The sequence below is a fragment of the Rattus norvegicus genome, chromosome 19, assembly GCF_021556685.1.
Source record: "Rattus norvegicus strain SHRSP/BbbUtx chromosome 19, alternate assembly SHRSP_T2T, whole genome shotgun sequence".
Classification (NCBI taxonomy): Eukaryota; Metazoa; Chordata; class Mammalia; order Rodentia; family Muridae; genus Rattus; species Rattus norvegicus.
This window is the reverse complement of record NC_141552.1, coordinates 65,478,781-65,498,290: the sequence shown is the minus strand read 5'-3', so window position 1 is coordinate 65,498,290 and position 19,510 is coordinate 65,478,781. Positions and strand designations below refer to the sequence as shown.

General features: G+C 55.6%; 1 protein-coding gene and 1 long non-coding RNA gene across 4 annotated transcripts in view; one reads left to right on the top strand and one right to left on the bottom strand.

Annotated features, from left to right (window-relative positions):
• Zfpm1 (zinc finger protein, multitype 1) overlaps nt 1–19,510 on the bottom strand; it is a 56,233-nt gene that overhangs the window by 16,083 nt on the left and 20,640 nt on the right. For 2 of the 3 annotated variants that reach the window (XM_087595215.1, NM_001242627.1), the window contains exons 2-3: nt 15,793–15,915; nt 13,385–13,534 (exon numbers count right to left, since the gene is read on the bottom strand). In XM_087595215.1, the coding sequence (XP_087451341.1) occupies nt 13,385–13,534; nt 15,793–15,915 (273 nt within the window). Of the gene's footprint in view, nt 1–13,384; nt 13,535–15,792; nt 15,916–19,510 lie in introns of those variants that run through there. The other variant, XM_087595216.1, reaches the window with a different exon arrangement.
• LOC120098606 (uncharacterized) lies at nt 8,649–13,387 on the top strand. The gene is made up of 3 exons (XR_015644237.1): nt 8,649–8,947; nt 10,286–10,405; nt 10,993–13,387. It is a non-coding gene; the product is annotated as an uncharacterized LOC120098606 (long non-coding RNA).

The following is a 19,510-nucleotide window of genomic DNA, read 5'->3' as shown; positions in this document are numbered from 1 at the left end:
GTGGTGCCCCTGCCTTGGGAGCCCCTCAGACCTAACTTGAGGCCCCCTAACCTAGCTCTACCTTGAAGTGTTTCCCATCAGCAGCCTAAGTGCTGGTGTTGGCCGCCTCTCTATGAAGGCGGAGGAAGCCCAGAGATCTTAGGCAAATCCCTAAGGTCCCATGCCCGAGGGAGGCCACTCCTTTTAAAACATTTTACCTAGAGTGCATGTGTATGCACATATATATGCCATCTGTGCATCTAGGTGTCCACAGAGAACAGAAGACGGTGTCAGATCCCTTGGCACTGGAGCTTCCTGACATGAGGGCTGAGAACCAAACTTGGATTCTCCAGAAAAGTAATTAAGTGCTCTTAACCACTGAGCCACCCCTCCTACTCCCCAAGTACGGCCTGCTGCCCTCTCTCTTTCTCTTTAGGTTTCCTGAGACAGGGTCTCTTTGTGTAGCCTCGGCTGTGCTGGAACTTGCTCTGTAGACCAGGCTGGATTTATACTTACTGACATCTGTCTGCTTCTACCTCCCAAGGGCTGGGACTAAAGGCATGCGTTCCCACCACCTGGCTAAGTAGGGCCTCTCCTCAGCCATGCCCTCAGAGTGCCCTTCTGATAGGGCACGAGTCACTCCGGCTTTCCCACGTGAGTAGTGGCTGGCTCGCAAACCTAAAGCAGGAGTCTGTGGTGTGTAGGGACGTCAGCAAGAGGCTCCCACAGCTCAAATGGGGCCAGACCCCTTGTGCCAAAGGCCAGTGCCTCTGAAGCACCAAGTCAACCACCCAAAGCCCCCACCATGCCCTGTGGGGTCTGTGGTTGGCATGTGGGTGCCCACCGGCTCACCACCAGCACCCACTTATCTAATCAGCCCATCGTTCCCGCCAACCCGCCCTGTGGCTCCCACAGGGCAGCTGGGGCGAGGCCCCTATCGCAAGGATCACCCTGTTTGCTTTTGATAAAAGTCACAGTAAAGGAAAGAAAAAGACATGAATGGGGAGGGAGGAGGGAGGGAGGGAAGCCCCAGTCTGGTGGCGTCTAGAAAATTCTGCAGGTGTGACAGCGTAGGCAAACTGTATGGCCCAGAGGACATCAGCTCCCACTAAAACCAAAGGCCAGGGGGTTGGGGATTTAGCTCAGTGGTAGAGCGCTTGCCTAGCAAGCGGAAGGCCCTGGGTTCGGTCCCCAGCTCCGAAAACAAAACAAAACAAAAAAAAAACCCCCAAAAAAAACAAAACAAAGGCCAGGAAGGGCAAATGGCTCCCCCGAGTCACACAGCAGAGGACGGAGGGTCAGAGAGCAGCCGGGATGTGTCTCTGGGCCAAGCCACACTGAAAGACAAATCGGGCTGTAAAGGGGCCTTGTGTATTATGGCTGCCCTTGCTCTGTCTCTGTCTGCTAAACAATTTGCAGGGAAGGTGGGGTGGGGGACATTGAAAGCGAGCTTTCCAGAGGTTGCATGGCCAGCTCTCACTGACCCCAGACTCATGACTCCAACGCAGGTGGTGCTGGCTCACTCAGAGCAACCCCCCTGTGGTAGGCAGTGGGGTATGCCAGACCTCAACCCCAGCATTTCCCCTTTACAGACAGGAGTGTGAGCAGCAATAGGGGAGACTGAGCCCGACAGCCCAGCATGGGCCCCGTGCTTACTTTCAGGGAACTGAGCAGGGGCTCTCAAGCCTGTGGCCACTGACACAGCCAAGATGGGAGTGCTTCCTGCCAGGCATCCTGCAGAGGGAGAGATGGCACCAGGCAGATAAGCTGCAGAGTGACAGACTTGAGCACCACCTTCAGAAGCAGAGGCACCAGGGCTGGGGCCCTGCCCTGCCCCTTGGGAGGTATATTCTGACTTTGCAGAGTGCCTATAGTGCCAGCCACTAGGAAAATGGGATCAGTAAGCTGGGTGACCAGAGGCCACCAGAAAGCTGGGCTCAAGTCCTCTCAGGATGTGATCCACTCATCCCAGGGGCAGCCCTCTCTTGGGAAGGCAGCAAAGATGCTGGAACACGCAGCTGCAGAGCAGTGTCCACGACAGGTTAGGTCCTCTCCTCTCTGTGCTCACTCAGTCCGCTCCCTCACACCTCACTGTCCTGGTGCTCAAATCTCAGAGGAAAGAGTCTAGCTTCCTAGACACCTAACCCTGAAGGATATTCTGGCTATCACATGCCCCAGACCCAGGAGGGTATTGTGCCTGCCAGAAGGGGCAGCTGGTCCCAGAGGGGGGAGAGCACCCCTGCTTCTGTTCTCTAACCCACTTCTTTTCCTACTTATCCAGCCCCCTCCTCCTCAGGACCAGCCACCACTCTGGTGGCCCTTGGGAGGAAGAAGTCAACTTCAAGCTTACAGGAAGCAGGTATGTGTGTGTGTGGTCAGTTTGGCCTAGGGGTGGGTCCTTGGGAACCCCAAACATTGGTGCCGGGTAGAGGAATGCTGGTCTTGGGTTCTGAAGCCCTGCCCCTTCCAGCTAGTCCACAGCCCCTCCCTGCTCTCTGGGACTGTGCTTGCCGAGTATTGATTTTTTGACATGGAGCAACAGCCAGCCTTTATCGGCTGAACCCTGGCCCTGACTAATGGCGGATCTGGGTCCATCTGGGAAGAACAGGCTAGGGCGGGTGGGGCTCTCTCTTCCTTCCAGGGATCTGTGGGGGCCTCTCTCCACCTGGCATAATTGAGCTAGTTCTGGGGAAGGGTTGGCCCTCACAGAAGGTGCATCTACAGTGTAATAGATCAAGGGAATAGCAGGTAGAAGTCATCCCTTGCTTCTCCTGTATGGCCCCTGTATGGCACAGAGCCAGGATTCTAGGTCTGACCACCCCTACTGAACCTGGAGACAGGGCTTCTTGGAGAGGGACACTACCTTTGTCCCTTCAGGGCATAGCCAAAGCAGCCAGACTAACAGGAAGAACCATAGCCACAGTGGCCCGTGCACCCATTGACCCCTCAGAGGACACAGATCCCTTGATGGGTTGTGTACCATGCGTAGGCGAGAGCTCTTTCCTACACCCCACAGCCACAGGGAGGCTGAGGGTCCTGGTTTCCAGACTTCACTGAAGCACAGATCTTTGCTGGGCTTCTCCAAGAGCTCCATGCCATATGCTCCACCACCTTCCCCCAGGATAGGAACAGAGGAAGTCCTGTCAGCTTTGAGCCTCCACACTCTCCGCCTCAATGGCACAGACATCCTGGTCTTGCCCAGAGTTCGGCTCCCACTGGCTCTGGCTCAGTGTGTCCACCCACCTTGTCTTTATTTCCTTGCCCTCTGGTGCCACAGCTTCTGGTCTGAGTGGTCAGGGTGGGTATGAGGGCATGTGAGGGTCTGGGAAGCGGTTTATCCAAGGGTGAAAAGGGTTGTTGTCACTTCTACCTGGAGTGACAGCTGTCTGCCTTGCCTACAGGCACTCACATCCTACGGCCAATAGTGACAATGAGGCAGGTGCTATGGAGCCAGCGTGTCAGGACACAGCTACCACTTAGAGCACACTGACCAGAGGCCCCTACGCAGGCGAAGGTGCACAGGGCTCCCAGACACTCTTGAGTGTGTTAAGTCTCTGCCCCACGGTGAGTCAGGCACTGTGGGGGTTGGGAGACAAAGAGGTCTAGGACTTGTTAGCTTTCCCTCAGAGCCCTCTATGACAGCCTCTGCCTTCAAGGCTTCTGTCAACTTCATCTCGAACCTGGAGGCTGGAGTCACATCAGGATGCTGGCAGTTCAAACCCAAGCCTCTGGCCTGGCTCTGCCTATCCTCAGGCTCCCTAACAGGGAAAGGGAGTGGAGAATGACACGGTGAGGGACTAGTGTGCCTTCAGGAAAAGGGAGCACACAGCAGGCTGGTCCTGCCCTACACACACATGTCTCCTGCTGCAGCTCCCTGCTGACCTGGAATTGGGTAGCCTTCGTGGCTGGGCATTGGAGCTTGTCCTGGGGACCTGTTCCACCTTCCCACAATCTACAAGTGATCTAGACTATATCGTGACCTGGGGGTGGGGTGGGAAGTTGGGCAGAACTAATCAAAGGCAGGGGTGGGAGACGATGCCACTTGGTCGCTTGTGTCAGTGGAGCATGTCGGTCAAGCCTGTCAGACTCCTGTGGAGTCTGCGTCTGTCAGAAGGATTTCTGCTCTCTTCTATAACTTTCTACCCCCAAGATCAGGTTTCTCTGTGCAGCTCTGGATGTCCTGGAACTCACTCTGTAGACCAGGCTGGCCTCTACCTCAGAGATCCACCTGCCTTAGCCTCCTAAGTGCTGGGACTAAAGGTGTGTGCCACCCCTGCTCAGCTCTAATAGAGGTTTTTTAAAGGTCAAAAGTGTCCTCTGGCTTCATTACAATGGCTGTCCACACTTGTGACTTTCTGGGTAAGTTCCCAGGGCTCCCTTAAGTCCCTGCTTAGGCAGCAAATAAGAGGCTTTGGCTAGTGGTCCCCAAGTCACCCCATAGCACCACACATATGAGGAGGACAGGGAGGCTCAATGGCTTGAAGGATGGATCCAAGGCCTGTGGTGATTCCAGAGGACCCGGATAGCCCAGCTGGGGGCAGGGCCAGTGGGCAGAGCCCCCATGAGACACAATAAGGTACGATAGCATCTCGCCTCATCTCAGGCCGCGCTGGGCCCTTGCGTGCAGGATATGACCAGCCCTCGAGCCGACGGCGGCCCCTTTGTCCCATCTCTGGGGACCGATCTTATCGGTTGCGTCCACTGCCTCCATAATGGAAAAAAACGCACCGAGGAAATCAAAAGTTACGCACAGAGATAGAGAGGTAATAAATAAATAAATAAGTAAGAAGCCATTGTGGCTATGGGGAAGGGGTGCCTCTCAGAGAACAGCAATATCACAGGGCTGGCAGGGAGCGTCTCACAAACGCTGCTCACACGAGGGCAGTGCTACCCACAACTAAGCAGAGCTGCCTCAGTTTCCCTTCTGGGGCACGGTAAGACCAGGAGACAGGAGGAAGCGTGTCCTAGTACCTGTGCTCTCAGTACTGTGGCTGGACCCTGGACCTGTGTGGAACGCAGTCATGGGCATGGGGAGGGGCAAATCGGCCCACTTTGGCTGCTTTGCCTTACAGCAGCCACCTTGTCCTGTCCATATCCCCTGGAGAAAGGGCAGCTCTCTGGATGAGGCTGTCACAGCTGCCAGTCAAAATGAGAGGAATGGGACGGAAGCCAGGGCCACCACAACTTATTTCTACTCTGGTCATGATAGAAATGGCTGGGGCAGACACGACTCCAGCCAGGACAGGGCATGACACCAGAGGGAAGAGCGAGTGAAGTGGCGGTCAGAGCTGGCTCTCTCTCCTGTGGTGATGTTGCTAGCCAAGAGCAATTTACCAGTGATGGCCACAGTTGGTTAGGGGCTCTGCTAATTAGGGTAACTGTGGCTGATTAGCCAGTGGCAGCGTTAGACAGTCACAATGCTGGGGCGCAGAGCAGCAGCACTAACCATGCAGGTGGCATTATTAACCATGACACCAGTAACAACAGCTGTCCCTTACCACACACATGATGCAAGGCAGGCAGACCCGTGGTCTCCATTCTGAGATCACGACTCTTGTGGTTGAAATGGCATGTAGACCTTATAACTGGGGAGGGGACAGGAGGGAAATTGCTGGAAGACAATGCCTGTAGCTCCCCTGGCAAGGCTGGGACCTGCCTGGCTGATGATGTCTGGGCTGGCTGTGGGGCTGCTAGCTGGGCAGGAAGCCGGTGGGAGGGCGGAGAAGGAAGCCACTTGATTAGTGCCGCCACCAAGATAGCCTGCCCTAGCCACAGACAGCAGGTCCGGAAGGGGGTGAGGTCAGTAGGCCACACATGGTGGGCAGCCAGGCCTGGGGCCCCCTCTAGGGCTCCATCTGCACTTCCCACTGGATGTCCTGTTGTCTGTCCACTTACCCTCTGCCTACAGTGTCTACTGAGAGCTCCTTGGGCTGAGACTTTGTGGTAGGTAATGGTCTTCCTCAGAGCTGTCCATCTTGTCTGCCTCAGTTTCAACCTCTGTAATGGGGTACCACAGTGCCTCCTGCTGCCTGGAGAGTGTACTCTTTTAAGATGTCCTCAGGGCACATGACAGCCAATGGGATTGCTCTCAGAGCAGACCTGCCTGGCATGCCTGGCCCCTACTTCTGATGCCATGACACCTGCTGTGCCTTAGGCCCATTTATCAGGAGTCAGGAGGAACTCTGTGAGAATCTGGGCACTGGACTGCACACCCACGTCCCCACGCTCAGCCACCTTTCTGTCCCTTGGTCATTGGCTGCCGTTGCAGCTGCTGCTCAGATGGGGTCCCCAACCCCAAGATCTGTAGCAGACTGTCATGTACTAGATGCTCAGTGTACAAGAAGAAAGGCGGATGGGAAACAGCATGGGGACGGGGACAGTTTGGGAGTTGGGAGAGTCCCCCTCTTCTGCAGCTTCTGGGGCCCAAGACTCAAGAACAGTTGTCATGGCTAGTCTAGGACTCATGTGGACAGGGCCAGCAGGCAGCCAGGGTGCCCATCCCACCTGTCAGTCATCCTCCCATGGCCCATGCTGACCCTAGGCTATGACCTCTGACCTTTGTTTCTAGAACAATCACCTGCTTAGCCCACAGTCCCCCTTGATGGGGTCCCCTACCCCTGAGTATACTCAGCTTAGGCCCTTCCTGCTGTCTTCTGCTCCGACTATTCCTGGGTGGCTGGTAGTGTGGCGGCTCAGGAAGCCCCACTCCAACACCGTCTAGAATCATCTCTGGGCTTGAAGGGCAGTGGTGTTTCCCATACGTTCCAGGAGGGCAAGGCCGTCCTTCTGTCTTTCCAGCCCCTGAGGATGCCTGCCTGCTGGAGAACTCGGTGACTATTCAGGAAGAATATGCCCGACAGTAAAGATCCTTAGGTCTTTGCACCCACCTAGCTTCGGATTGTTCATAGCAATCGGAAAAACACGAGTCTTCAAAGGGGCTCCAAGCTGGTGGGCTGGGCTCTGAAGCTGACCCCAGGGTGACCCCTATCATCTACCATGCCCCCTCCCCCGCTGACTAATCTTAGACAAATAGGCCTATCAGCCGCCACGCCAGGCCCCGTGATAACGCAACATAGCTGGGATGATTTTTCCCACCCACACATGCCAGCCAGTAGGTCGTGGGGAGGGGAGCATAGCCAGCTATCGGCCCATCTCCCAGGCTGTCCATCAGGACGAGCCGTCCTGCCTCAGCCGCCAGATAACAGGCCTTGAGGTTCACACAGAAACCCCAGGCCTGCAAGATTAGTCGGCCGGACACAGTCTAGATAACAAGCTACCGCTCCATGGGAGGGAGGGGTCCTGTCTCCTGCTCCCTGGGACCCTGGGCAGGATATCTGGCTGGGACCTCCAACAGGAAATAGCCAGCACCACCCCCTGTGGCCCTAGCAGCAGCCCCTTCCACCCTGAGACCCTGGGATGCCTAACACGGATCTGTTCTCCTAGGCAAGTGATCAAATGCTGCCCAATGCCTTTCAGCATCTCCGCTGTCCGGCCAAGAATTCTGGGACAGGGTGTGGTTCAGAGGTGAAGTGCTTTCCTAGTGTTTTTGAGAGCTAGGATTCCATCCTTAGCTCCACAAGACAAGGTTGTGAGTGAGGACTGTCACAAATTCTGTGGCTTATATCCTGATCCCTGTCCCACCCATCTGGGCCCTCCGCTCTTCACCCCTGAGCTCGCCATAGCCCCAAGGCTCCATCACGCCATGACCCCAATGCCTTAGGACCTCTACACATCCAGCTCCTCCATCCTCGTGTGCCTTTCAGTCATCAGCCTAGAGATGGGGTCCTTCTCCAGTGCTGCCCCCTGCGCTCTCTCCCACTTGGCCTTGACACTCAGGCACCCCCTGTGCTGACTGACATTGTTCAGGGACACACTGGCCTGATACAGGGCCAGCCTTCTTGGCCCTGCCTCCAGGAGCTGGGATGGGCTGACTGGCTCCCACTCAGATCATAGCAGCTCCTGGAAAGAGTTCTGGGCTCCAAGAAACTCCTGGGCGGAAGAGGCACAGTCCTTCCTGCCCTAGTTGGGCAGCCTGGCTCGAGGCCTCTGCACACAGCTGGGCTCCCTCAGACCAGAACTGTGGGGTCAGCCAGGATGCTCAGTGTCAGCTGTCAGGAGCCACAGGGCTCCCTTCCCTGCTCTACTTTGTCTCTGAGCTGGGAGGTAGCAGATTTACAGATCCTAACTCTTCCTAAGGACTGTGCGCTCCAGTCACATCTTTTCCAAAACTGCACGGGAAGGCGCTGCCCCACTTCTAGCCAGTGTCCTCCTGTCCACATCCTCCCCAGGCCTCAGGATGCTGCCAGATCCCTACCCAGCCCCTAGACACTCCCACGGCACGCCCGTCTATTCTCTCTGTCCCTGGCCCCTATGCCTGAAGGCCTGTCTGTCTGTGTAGACCCTCCCAGAAGGCCAGGCCGGGGCTGTTCATCTAGCCCACAGTATATCCTCGCATGGATTCAGGGTAGTGAGCCCGTAGGGGTTCAGGTGGCTCTCCTGATGCTTCCTTCATTCCAGGGGATTCTAGAACTGAGAACTGGGTCCTGCCTGGGAATGGGTGGTCTTGGATCTCCTAGCATGTTCATATGGTGCTAACATACTCAGGGTAGCCTTCCCTAGTCACTCTGATGTCCTCTTGTCCCCTTCCCCCCTTTATTTTCTGCTTCAAGTTCAGGCTCTACCCCTGGATCCTCCTCTCAGACAGCGGTGACCAGGATAAGCTCCCAGTCAAGACACCCACCGGGCAGAACACTGCTGAAGTCCTGTTGATCTCTGCCCCCACTGCTAGCTGTGGGGCATTCATATTGGCTGCTGGTGGAACTCTCTGGGCCTCTGCACTTGCTTTACAGGAAAGCACACCCCAGGGATGGTTTGGGGCCACCTTAGTGACTCAGTTTGCCCTACCAGACAGACCCTCAGGGGGCTGGAGAGAGACTCATTACAGATGGAATGCATTCTGCTGGCACAGGTAAACAGTACTCAGCTGGTGTACTGATGGCTTACATGCAGCCTTTGGGGGGACATGGGGAGGTCATTGTCCCTCTGTGTCCCACCCCCAACCCCCGAGTTCTATGTAGTCTTTTGGAAGGAACTGGGTGGTCTATCAATTCCTTTGCTGAAGCTGGCTCTGGAGGAATCCCTAAGAAAAGGACCCACACTGTGATACCTGACTGACAGCAGCCTCCAGGCCTGTTTACTTCTGCTCTTTTGAGTCACTTGCTCAAGACCATGCCAGGGAGGCCAGGGGACACAGGGGACAGAGGGGTGTCAGGGGTGGGGGGAAGGGCTAACAGGGTTGGATGGGAGCTGTATCCTGACAGGGCTGGTGTGTTTGCAAGTCTCCTGACTTCAAGGCTGGTAATAGGAGGAGTATGACATTGGGGGCAGCAAGCTCCAGGGACAAGTCTCCACATCCCATAGCGAGGTGGCTGTGCAAGGTTACAGTTCTGCTTCCAGGCCATCTGCATAGCCGGATTTGAAACAGCCATCGCTCCTGCAAACAAAGTCATTTCGAAGACAACAGCTCAGACTCTCTCCTTCTCTATTCTTCCTCCCGTTAGAGAATTCAGCCAAGAGCCAAGGGAAGGCAGGCTTGGGGCTCAGCTTCCGGGAAGTTGTGTACAGAGTTCAGTCCCTGCACACAACTTCCCAGAGCTCTGGACCCACAGAGTGGTCTGTGGCCCAGCAGGCCCAGGGTGTATCCCTGCTGTGCCTCAGGGGGACATAAGCCCTCCTGCCCTATCCCTCCGATTTCCCCCTCACCTGTTGGGCTCACCCAAAGCCGCAGGCCCCAGGTGGCCACCTGTCCACTCCCGTCTCCCTTGGCTCACAGACTGTTCAGGCTCCAGGTCCTCTAGACCTTTGCATGTATTCTTTTCTTGTACCTCCCCTCTCTGGCATCTCCAAACCCCTCAGTGAGCCTTGGAAGGACTATCTCGGTCACTCTCAGCCCACAGAGCACTGAGTAGGACTGCCTGTTTTGTGCACTTACGGGCTTTTGTCCCATGTGCTCTGAAGACACTTTCCTGGCATCTTTTATAATCTACATGGGGCTACAGCATTCCTACTGGCCTGAAGAGGGTACACTGAGTCCACACTGTGGGGTCACTGCAAAGCAGGACCCTGGGCAGGGTGTGGCCATCAGACCTGTAGACAAGGCATTGCTGCCCACTGCTCTGAGGTAAACGTAACAGTCAGCTGCTCGGGGGTTTATGAGCCGCTTGTACCTTCATGTGGGGAAAAGCAGGCCGTCTGGTGGGTGACACGTTGGAGGGCCACGATGACTCTCCCCATCTCTACTTTACAGAACATGAAACCAAGGTCCTGAGGTCAGCAGCCCATCCCTAGACACTTGACAAAGCTGGGCTCCCGCCTCTCACAGCAGCAGCACTGAAGAGTGGCCTGACAGGACATAGACCTCTTGACGGTGGGTGAAAACCTCACTGTGCACGACCAAGACGGTGAAGCGCTACCGTCACTGAGTGCCAGGCAGGGGCAGGAGGGAGCCAGGGGCAGAGAAGGAAGCAGGAGAGGATAGGAAGTCATGATGGTGATGGTGTTTCTCACAACCTTGGGGCTGCACTCCAGTGTTTGCAAAGCAAGTGAGACTATAGTTAGGTCTGCAGCAGTAAACTCACTTTCTCCTTGGGCATGTCTGCAGCATGGGAACTGGGGGACCAAGTGGGGGTTTCTTGGGGGGGGTGTCTTTTTCTCTTTTTCCCATTTTGAGAGTGCATGCATGGTGTGCAAGTGTGCAGGCCCAAGGTTGTTGCTGGAAGTCATCCATCTTATTCACTGAGGTGGGGGTCTCTCAAGCAGGCAGAGGTCATCAATATGTCCGGTACTGCTAACGAGATGGCATTGGGAATCCTCTGTCTGCCTGGAACACTGGTGGGCTGCGATGTCCACCTGGCATTTATCTGAAACACCAATCGATGTGCTTAGGTGGCAAACACTTAAATCACTAAGCCACTTTGCGGCCCTTCTCAAAGGATTTTTCTTCATCTGCTCTAGGCCTGGATCATCGAGAGCTGAGCCGTCTCGTGTGTGTACAGCAGCTATGAAGAATAAGACCACGCCTTACGACAGACACTTTCTGGGGCCCGTTTAAGTCATGTCTCATCTAGAGAGGAGTTTGATGAGTGCCCCCCATGATAGTTAGAGACGGGATGTCCAGTATGGAGATCCCAGCCCTGGGCTCTCAGCTCTGTCGTGGGTCCTGTGAGCATCATCCCTCAGGGGAGCGGATGAGAACATCAGGCCCAGGCATCTCCCTGAGCCAGACAGAGCTGGAGGGAGACTCAGGGCCCAAGCCAGCTTCTCTCTAGAGAGGAACAATGAAAGACCTCTCAGGCAGGGTCCCTGAGACCTGCCAGGAGGGAGCTATGGTCCAGAGGCCAGCAAGAGTCACAGGCAACCCGCAAGGTAAAAGTGGCACTTGGTCTGTCCCCAGACTGGGCACTGCCTTCAGGCCTTAACCCTACAACCCCAGCCCAGGCTTGGGCGGCCCTGGAGATAAGAGGCCCCTGGGCCTCTCCTGCAGCTTCCCCACCGGGTGATAAGCACAGCCTGTGCGGGAGCAGATAGGCAATGGCTACCACGGCGGTTGGCCGGCAGCCGCTTATCAACCTCATCGCTGCCCACTGCGCAGAAATTCCTATCTGTGGGAGCCGATAGTGCACCGCCTGGCCCCCAAGGATGCAAATAACTCGGGAAGCTGGGGTGCACCCTGACCCCAAACCACAGCCCCTGGAGCATGGCCTTCACAGTGGGCAGGCAGTGTAGGCTGCAGGCTAAAGAAGGCCTCACTTCTCCATCTAAGAAGAGAAGGAATAACCCTTCTAAGGACGGGGACAGTGGGCAATGTTCCACACTGTTGTCGGGGACTTCACATCTGGGCCTCTGTAGCAAGACACAGTTCTCAGCCAGTGATGTGGTATGACACTGTGCTGGCCGTAGGGGGCTGACGTGAGGAGCATTCATGCCTGCACCCTGTTTAGTACTGAAGTCCACAGACACACGGGGACTCTGCCAGCCCCACGAGCATTGTTCACTTGCCGCTCGTAGATGTGGAACAAGGCCCTTTGGGGCTCCTGGTGCTGAGTCACTGACCTGTGAGTGGGAGAGGGTCTGGCACCCCCACAATTGGGTGCAATTACTCCCACCATGGTACTGAGATCTGAGGTCAGTGCCAGCTCCCACCAGGCACTCCAGAACAAGTGGACATCTTCACCATACACCCCTGCCGGGTCACCTAGAGCCCTGAGGGCTGTACCAAGCATCTGTGTACATGTGGCAGAGGGCAGTGCTCTGGGATAACTAGGTATGGGACAGTCTATGGCTGGACCCGATTTCCCCAAGGGTGCAGGTCCCCATTCTGGCTGTGGCCTCCTAGGTCAGCCCTCCCTCCATGGCCTCAGGTTGATGCCCCATGGTGCAGCTCCAGCCACACCTGCCGTTCTCTGTCACTGGCAGCAGACATCACCAATCGACTCCTGCACTCTTCCAATGCCTTGGGACCCCACCGAAACAACTGCATGTTCAGTTAAGAGTTCATTTCTACCCCTTCCCAAATTAGTTCCCAAGTTTCCCAGAGGAGGGGCGGAGTCTCTGCCCTGGAAAAGCCTTCTCTGATCCCTTTCTCATGCCTTCTACCCACAGACAGGAGTCTGGCTGTGTTACACCTGCATGTTCATACACAGCTGGCAATAACTGTGCACACATATGCCGCCCACCGCCGTGTTCCCTTGTTGAGGACCACACACCACTTGCCCTGCATGTTGGCTCTCAGAGCTCAATAAGAGCCCTGGAAATCACTGATGCCCATGGTTCCCCCATGATGTCTGTTTATCAGAAGCAAGAGTCCCATGACTGCCATGCTACTCGGGGACCTGTGAGGTCTGAGCTCCAGCTGCCAGAGTCACTAGCAGCACTCACTGTCTATGCAAAGGTACTGGCCTGACTGGCTTGTGGGGCAGACGGTAACCAGGAACCTTGGATGGGCTGTGGCCCCCACGAAGAGCAGCTGTCCTCGCACAAGCCCAGGCCCACCTGGCACCAGCCAGCTCAGCGTCCCAAGCATCTGCTGCCTGCCGGGAAGCCTCAGCTCAGCAGCTCCACACACATCCATCTACGGCCCCTCCAAGCTCTTGGCCCTGCTGTCATCTCTCAGGCCCCATGGCCAGTCACACCAGACCCTCCAAAGGCCTGGAGCACAGGCTCTGGGTGTGGGCATCTTCGAGATCATCTCAGACCACATTGCTTGGGCCAGCAACACAGACCTGGGCACTCGTGGTCCCCAGGGACCCAAGGTCCCAGGACAGCGGAATCCTCAGCTAGCCCAGAAGCCGGTAGCAAGGCGGCCGGGGTCACTTCACTACTATACAGGGTTAGTCAGACTGGTTACCTGGGCCACTCCAGGGACTAGCCATGGCTGACTCTTCTTCCTTTTCCTCTTTCTTCTCATCCTGGGGCCTCATCTCCAACTCTTGTCCCTCCACATCCTCAGGATCGTCTGGAGACTCAGGGGGTGCCGACACTGTAGGTAGGCTCACATCTGTAGAGAGGAAAGCATTGTCACATCCTCGCTGTGCTAGCCTATGACCAGGAGGGAAACTGAGGCCTCGGGGCACACAGTCACCTGCCCCTTGGCCTTCTCTAGCACTCCAGGCTTCCTCTTGGTCATGTCAAGCTCAACCCCTGCTGTTTATACCAATAATAATTGTTCTTTAGCTACTGTCTGTCGTAGCCCAGTGCCCACCCAGTGCACCAGGGCCTATGGCTTCCTTCTGGCTCTCTGGTCTCTGCAACAGCTAGGCCCCTCCACCAGCCCCGCACCCAATTCTAGCCCAAAGGGCATGTTTGCCTTCCTGGCGGGCCAGATAACCAGTGTGGCCCCCGATCGATGAGCTCCTGCAAAGCCCCTTGGGTGACGTCATGGGACCAGCAGATTATTAATACCGCGATAAGGGCTGTGATTAACATCAAATAAATCAATCCCGTGGTATAAAAGTCCTATTATTTTTGGCTATAAATCAAAGTGGCTGGCATCTGAGCTCCAGCCACCACCGAGAGGAGCCTCGCTGGACCCGCCTGAACGTCAGATATGCTCTAGCACCGTTATCGCGCCCATCACTGTGTTATCACGGCCGCCGGTGCCAGGTGCAGGCCTGGCTGTTTGTCCCAGATCCTTCCTGGCCCCACCCGCCTACCCCCCTCAGCAGCCCCAGCTCCCCAATCAGATAAAGGCTGGCTCCCCGGGAAGCCATGGGTCAAAGTCCAGCCACCGCCAGCCCACTTGCCCTTTGGCAGCTCGGCCACGGCTGCACCAGTGCAGCTCCTGATGGTAGCTCTGATGAAGGAGATAAGGTGCAGCTCTGAGCATGGCACCTGCTCTTCTGGAGGCCATCAGGAGAAACTGAGGCAGCCATCGCTTCGCCTCTCAGGACTGTGTGCCAGGCCTGGCCCTTTCCCTCTCACTCTTGAGGCAGGGGTTCCTGGGAGCTGGGGGTGAGGGGAGTCAGGCCATAACCCTCCTGGGGTTGTTGCCAAGGAAAGGCCAGAACCTTAGGCTGGGGGCTGGGCTTGGGATGAAAAGGGGAAGGAGAGGGTCCCCGGCCTGTACCCACTCACTCAGGGACCCTGATATACTGGTGGTGTGCACGGTGAGGAGTGTCCAGGGATGGGAGCCTGTGTAGAATATCAACTCCCCATTTGGGCTCTGAAGACTCTCTGATGTCACCTTCTGGCTTCTCCATCATTCCCTTTGTGTCTTCTCTGTAGTCCTGCCATCACAGTTACCTCCTTCTCGCCCCCTCCCCACCTCCATGTGTGTGCCTGAGCGTGTGTGTGTTACGCTCCATGTGTGATGGCTGAAGAACAATCTTGGAACTCCTTTCTTAGTCACTCTCTACCTTGTTTTTTTAAAAAATATTTATTTATTATATATGAGTACACTGTCGCTGTCTTCAGACACACCAGAGGAGGGCATCGGATCTTACTACAGATGGTTGTGAGCCACCATGTGGTTGCTGGGAATTGACCTCTGGAAGAGCAGTCAGTGCTCTTAACTGCTGAGCCATCTTTCCAGCCCTCTACCTTGTTTTTTGAGGTTCGACCAATCGGGCCAGGCCTGCTAGTGAGCCCCGGGGCTGCTCTGTGTCTACTTCCCAGTGTCAATGAGCCTGCAGCACACGTCTGGGTTTTACAGAGGTGCTGAGACTCAAATTCAGGTCCCCAAGAGCCTGGGTGGCAAGTCAATCGTTACTGACTGAGCCGCTCCCCCAGGCCTTTTTTTTTTTTGTCCCCCCTTGCTGTCCCCATCTACCCTCTCTTGCAGCTGGGAGCTGCAGGAGGAAGAAAGGCTTATGGGTAAGGAGAGAAGTGCTCCTGAAGCTCAGAGCTGAGGAGAGGCGGGCAGGGATCTAGACTCACAACCAGGTAGAGTCCAGAATACCTGGGTCAGGATGCATGTGCCCCTTAGATACTCCAGAGCTTGCTACCATCTCTCCTGAGCTCGGTGGCCCAAGTACTCTGCCCCTGTGAGGCCCCTCTTCCCAGGCCTTCAGGGGCTCCTGAAGTCTCACTGCTTTACATGCAGACCTGGCCTGAACTGTCCTCCTAGAGTTTGGGTAGTGTGGGGGTCTGTGGAGCTTCCTTCCATGGTCTGTCCTGAGGAGGTCATGGGACAAAGGGGCAGAATGATATTGGGATGAGTCTAAACCCAGACCTAGGTCAGATCCTTGTTGGGATGTGGGCTGTGTGACCCCAAACAAACCTCTTAACCTCTCTGGGCCTGCTGATCTGCACACTCACCTTCTCTGGGTGGACTTGGGGGCTCCTCTATGGCTGGGGCCTCTGGGGCTGTGGCTTCCTGTTCCATGGGGCTGATGTCCATGCCCTTGGCTTCTTCTCCGGCCTCCATGTCTCTGAGGGAACCTGTGGACATGAGTCCCAGCAAATCGTGAGGTGTTTCTGAATAAGGCCACCCTGGCTTCCTACTGGCCACACAGGCTGAGCTTTGGTGCCTGGGTAAAGTGGGTAACAGGATGGGGCCAGGGCCAGCTACCCACAAAGGTGAAAAGGCTCTGGGTCCCCTGGCACCAAGCATATGAACTCCACACCATGTACTCCCAGCCCACAGCAATTCCTAAGCTTTGGGGTCACTTTCTGCATGTTCTGTCCTTGCCCTCCCTGTGTCTGTCCCTCCCCAGAAATGGACACCCTTCTTGCCAGCACAAGAGCCCTAACCACACACTACCAACAGAAACCAACACGGGATCTTTCTGGGCTCAGAAGGGCCCTGCAGGCCTTCCTGCCTCACAGGCCACATGGAGACTCATAGGCCCACACAGGGGAGACACACCTGCTGTCTCTTATGGCTTCCTGCAGGACTCCTCTGTCAAGCCACCCTGTCCTTGGGGTTTGGCCCAAGGCTCTTCAAGGACAAGTTCTTGTGCTTATTACATTGAGCAAAACCATGATGGGTGCAAACATGGCAGATGCATGATCCGGCTCAGAATGCAGGTGTCCTTCACAGTGGGGGCTGGGAATCTTTCCTCCCCCTCCCTCCAGATCAGTAGGGGGCCTCCGCCTTGCAGTGGAGATGGCAGGATGGAATAAGTCTCCATGATTTCACGGTGACTACCAGGGGACCTAGAGGATACAATCTACGAGGTCGCCCTAAGGTATGGCCAACGACAGGAAGAGAGAACCAAAGGAACAGAGAACCAAGGCCCTACTGAAATCCTCACCTAGCCCGGCTCCCAGCTCACGTTCTTTAGCCATGACCCTGCCCCCAGTTCGTGCTCATTTGCCATAGCCCCGCCCCTAGTTCGTGCTCATTTGCCATAGCTCCGCCCCCAGTTCGTGCTCTTTACCACAGCCCCGCCCCCAGTTCGTGCTCTTTAGCCATAGCCCTGCCCCCAGTTCCTGCTCTTTTGCCAAAGCTTCCAGGGGACTCCTGCCCTGTCATTTTGTGGTCACTGAGGAGGGGAAGAGCTTGAGTCTCAGGCACACCCACTGGCATGGGAGGAGCCTTGAGTCTCAAAGCAGTGAGGCCTCAGGGGACTAAAGAAAATAAACCAAAAGGCTTCAATGTGTCAGAGTGGCTGAGGACACCTAAGGCTGAGGTGTCTGCCCCAGGGTGGAGGACAGGGCATGCAAGAGCCATCTTTGGGTTTTTGTTGTTGTTTTTTCTTTTCAGACAGGGTCTCATGCATTCTTGGTTGGCAGTGAATGTATTATGTCAATGGTTCTCAACTGTGAGTCCCAATCTCTTTGGGGGTTGAACGACCCTTCCATAGTGGTCTCCTAAGACCATCATAAAACACAGAGATTTACATTACAATTTGTAACAGTAGCAAAATTACATGGATGAAGTAGAAGGAAAATCATTTTCTGGTTGGGGTCACCACAACATGAGGAACTGTATTACAGGATCACAGCATTTGGAAGGTTGAGAACTGGAACTGTGTGGTAGAGGTTCCTCCTCCATCGCCTGAGTGCGGGGTCTCCAGGCTCACACCAGCTCACCTGGTGTATACAGTGTGGGGATCAAGCCCAGGGCTCTCTGTACCAACCGAGCAGCAAGGCTCGCCACTTCAGAGCCATTTCTGGAACCCAGTGTCTGCAGGCAGGCGGTGGACTCGTGGCTTGCCTCTCCCCAGAATCGTGGCACAGGCTGCGCCTTCTCAGAAGGAATGGAGGTTCTGTGGGAGACCCACAGGCCCGTGATATGACCATCAATAGCAACACAGGTCAGCCTACACCCAATTCTGAAGCTACTGTGGGATCCATATTGTTGGTTATGTCAACAGCACGGAGACCCATGGGGATGGGAGAGACACAGGCTGGGACCAGGATTTCAGAGCAGTCTTGTAGATGGGGTGCGTAATCCCAACCAGATTATCAGGGTCGGTGCTATCCTGCTTACACTGGCCGGACATCATTCTAAGGTGTGGGGATCTCATGTCACTGGACATTGCATGTGGCTGCTGGAGGTGGTAAGACCCCCACCACAGTGGTTCCTAAGCCAGGAACATGGGCGAGAGCAGGGGGTGGGACTGACTGTGACCTGTGGGAGACGGAATCTGTGCCAGCAATGCTGTGTAGTGGGTGTGAGTGAAAGCTCCCAAGCAGAACCCCACTACACTGGCCTCTGAGGTCTGCAAAGGAGGGAATATGTCTTCAGCCTGGGTCACTGGGGTACCGACACAAGTTCCCAGGGAGGGGAAATGAAGAAGGTTTCCTGGCTGCAGTTCTGTGGGTTCTAGTTCTAGACCCAGCCTCCCCAAATCTATTCCAGCTCCATTGCTATAGGAGGGTGGCAGGCAGGACTCAAGCCTTCCAGCAACAGGGCTAAGGCTCACAGTGGCAGACTCGATGCAGTCTGGACACCCCTGTTGACCCTTATGACCTTGTATCAGGGCTGGAAAACAGTGCTGCGATGGAGGCCCACCCTGAGCAGAGCCACCCTTCAGGATGCTGGAGACTGTTCTGCCTCGGCGCAGAACCTGTCCCTCTGTTGGAACTCCAGGCCTCTCCAGGGGCTGGGAAGTACCTGGAGTCTGTTACCTATTCCAGTAAATGGGATTAAGCCTGTCCTCAGGAACACTGAGGCTGGCACTGAGCTGGGCCAATGAGGGGCACAAGCTGAAGCATCCTTCCTCAGTGATGTCACGGAGTCCAACCTGGTGCCCACCCAGGTGGGTCTCCCACACCCAGGCGCCTGGAGCTGCGATGTTCCTCCATGTACAAGAACAAAGGCTAGCGCTCCTCACAAAGCCTTGTGGATGAGCGTGGAGAAAGAAGCCCGGCTGCAAACGGCTCATTCTGATGTTGTTAATTCAGTTCCAGAACAATTAAAATGGCTCTGATAATGCAGGAGACAATTACCACTGGCAAACAGCGTGAGCCCACAGATGGGATGTGGCATTCCTGCCTGGGGCCACTATGGCTTTCTGAGCCCTCGGTTGGCTCCAGTGGAGCCTAAGCTGGCACTGGGCCTGGTACACCTAGACCCGTGAAGACTGTGGAGAATAGAAAGGGGGAACTTGGCCCTGTAGGTCACAGGTATCTGCGAACCTTGGCTGGACACTGTCCCTTCGCAGGATACCCTATGCTAGGGTCCCTTTGGGGTACCTCACTGTTCTCAACCAGGTAGAATGACAGATAAAAACTGTGTCCTTGCTGTGTGACCTTGGACAAGCGCCTCTACCTCTCTGCATTCCTTCTCCTGAGCTACAAATGGAAACTATCACAGCTGCTGCCTCCCAGGGCTGCTGGCTGGCACTGTCAGGGTGCAGCATAGGGTGCTGGGAGCCAGTGCTTTGCAAACACCAGCTGTCACCGGTTCCTGCCAACAATGACCCAACGACCAGGGCCAGGTGATGAGGGAAGTGGTTATTAAGCACAAACTGTATATAAGAAGTCTCTGGGGTTGGGGATTTAGCTCAGTGGTAGAGTGCTTGCCTAGCAATTGCAAGGCCCTGGGTTCAGTCCCCAGCTCCAAAAAAAAAAAAAAAAGAAGAAG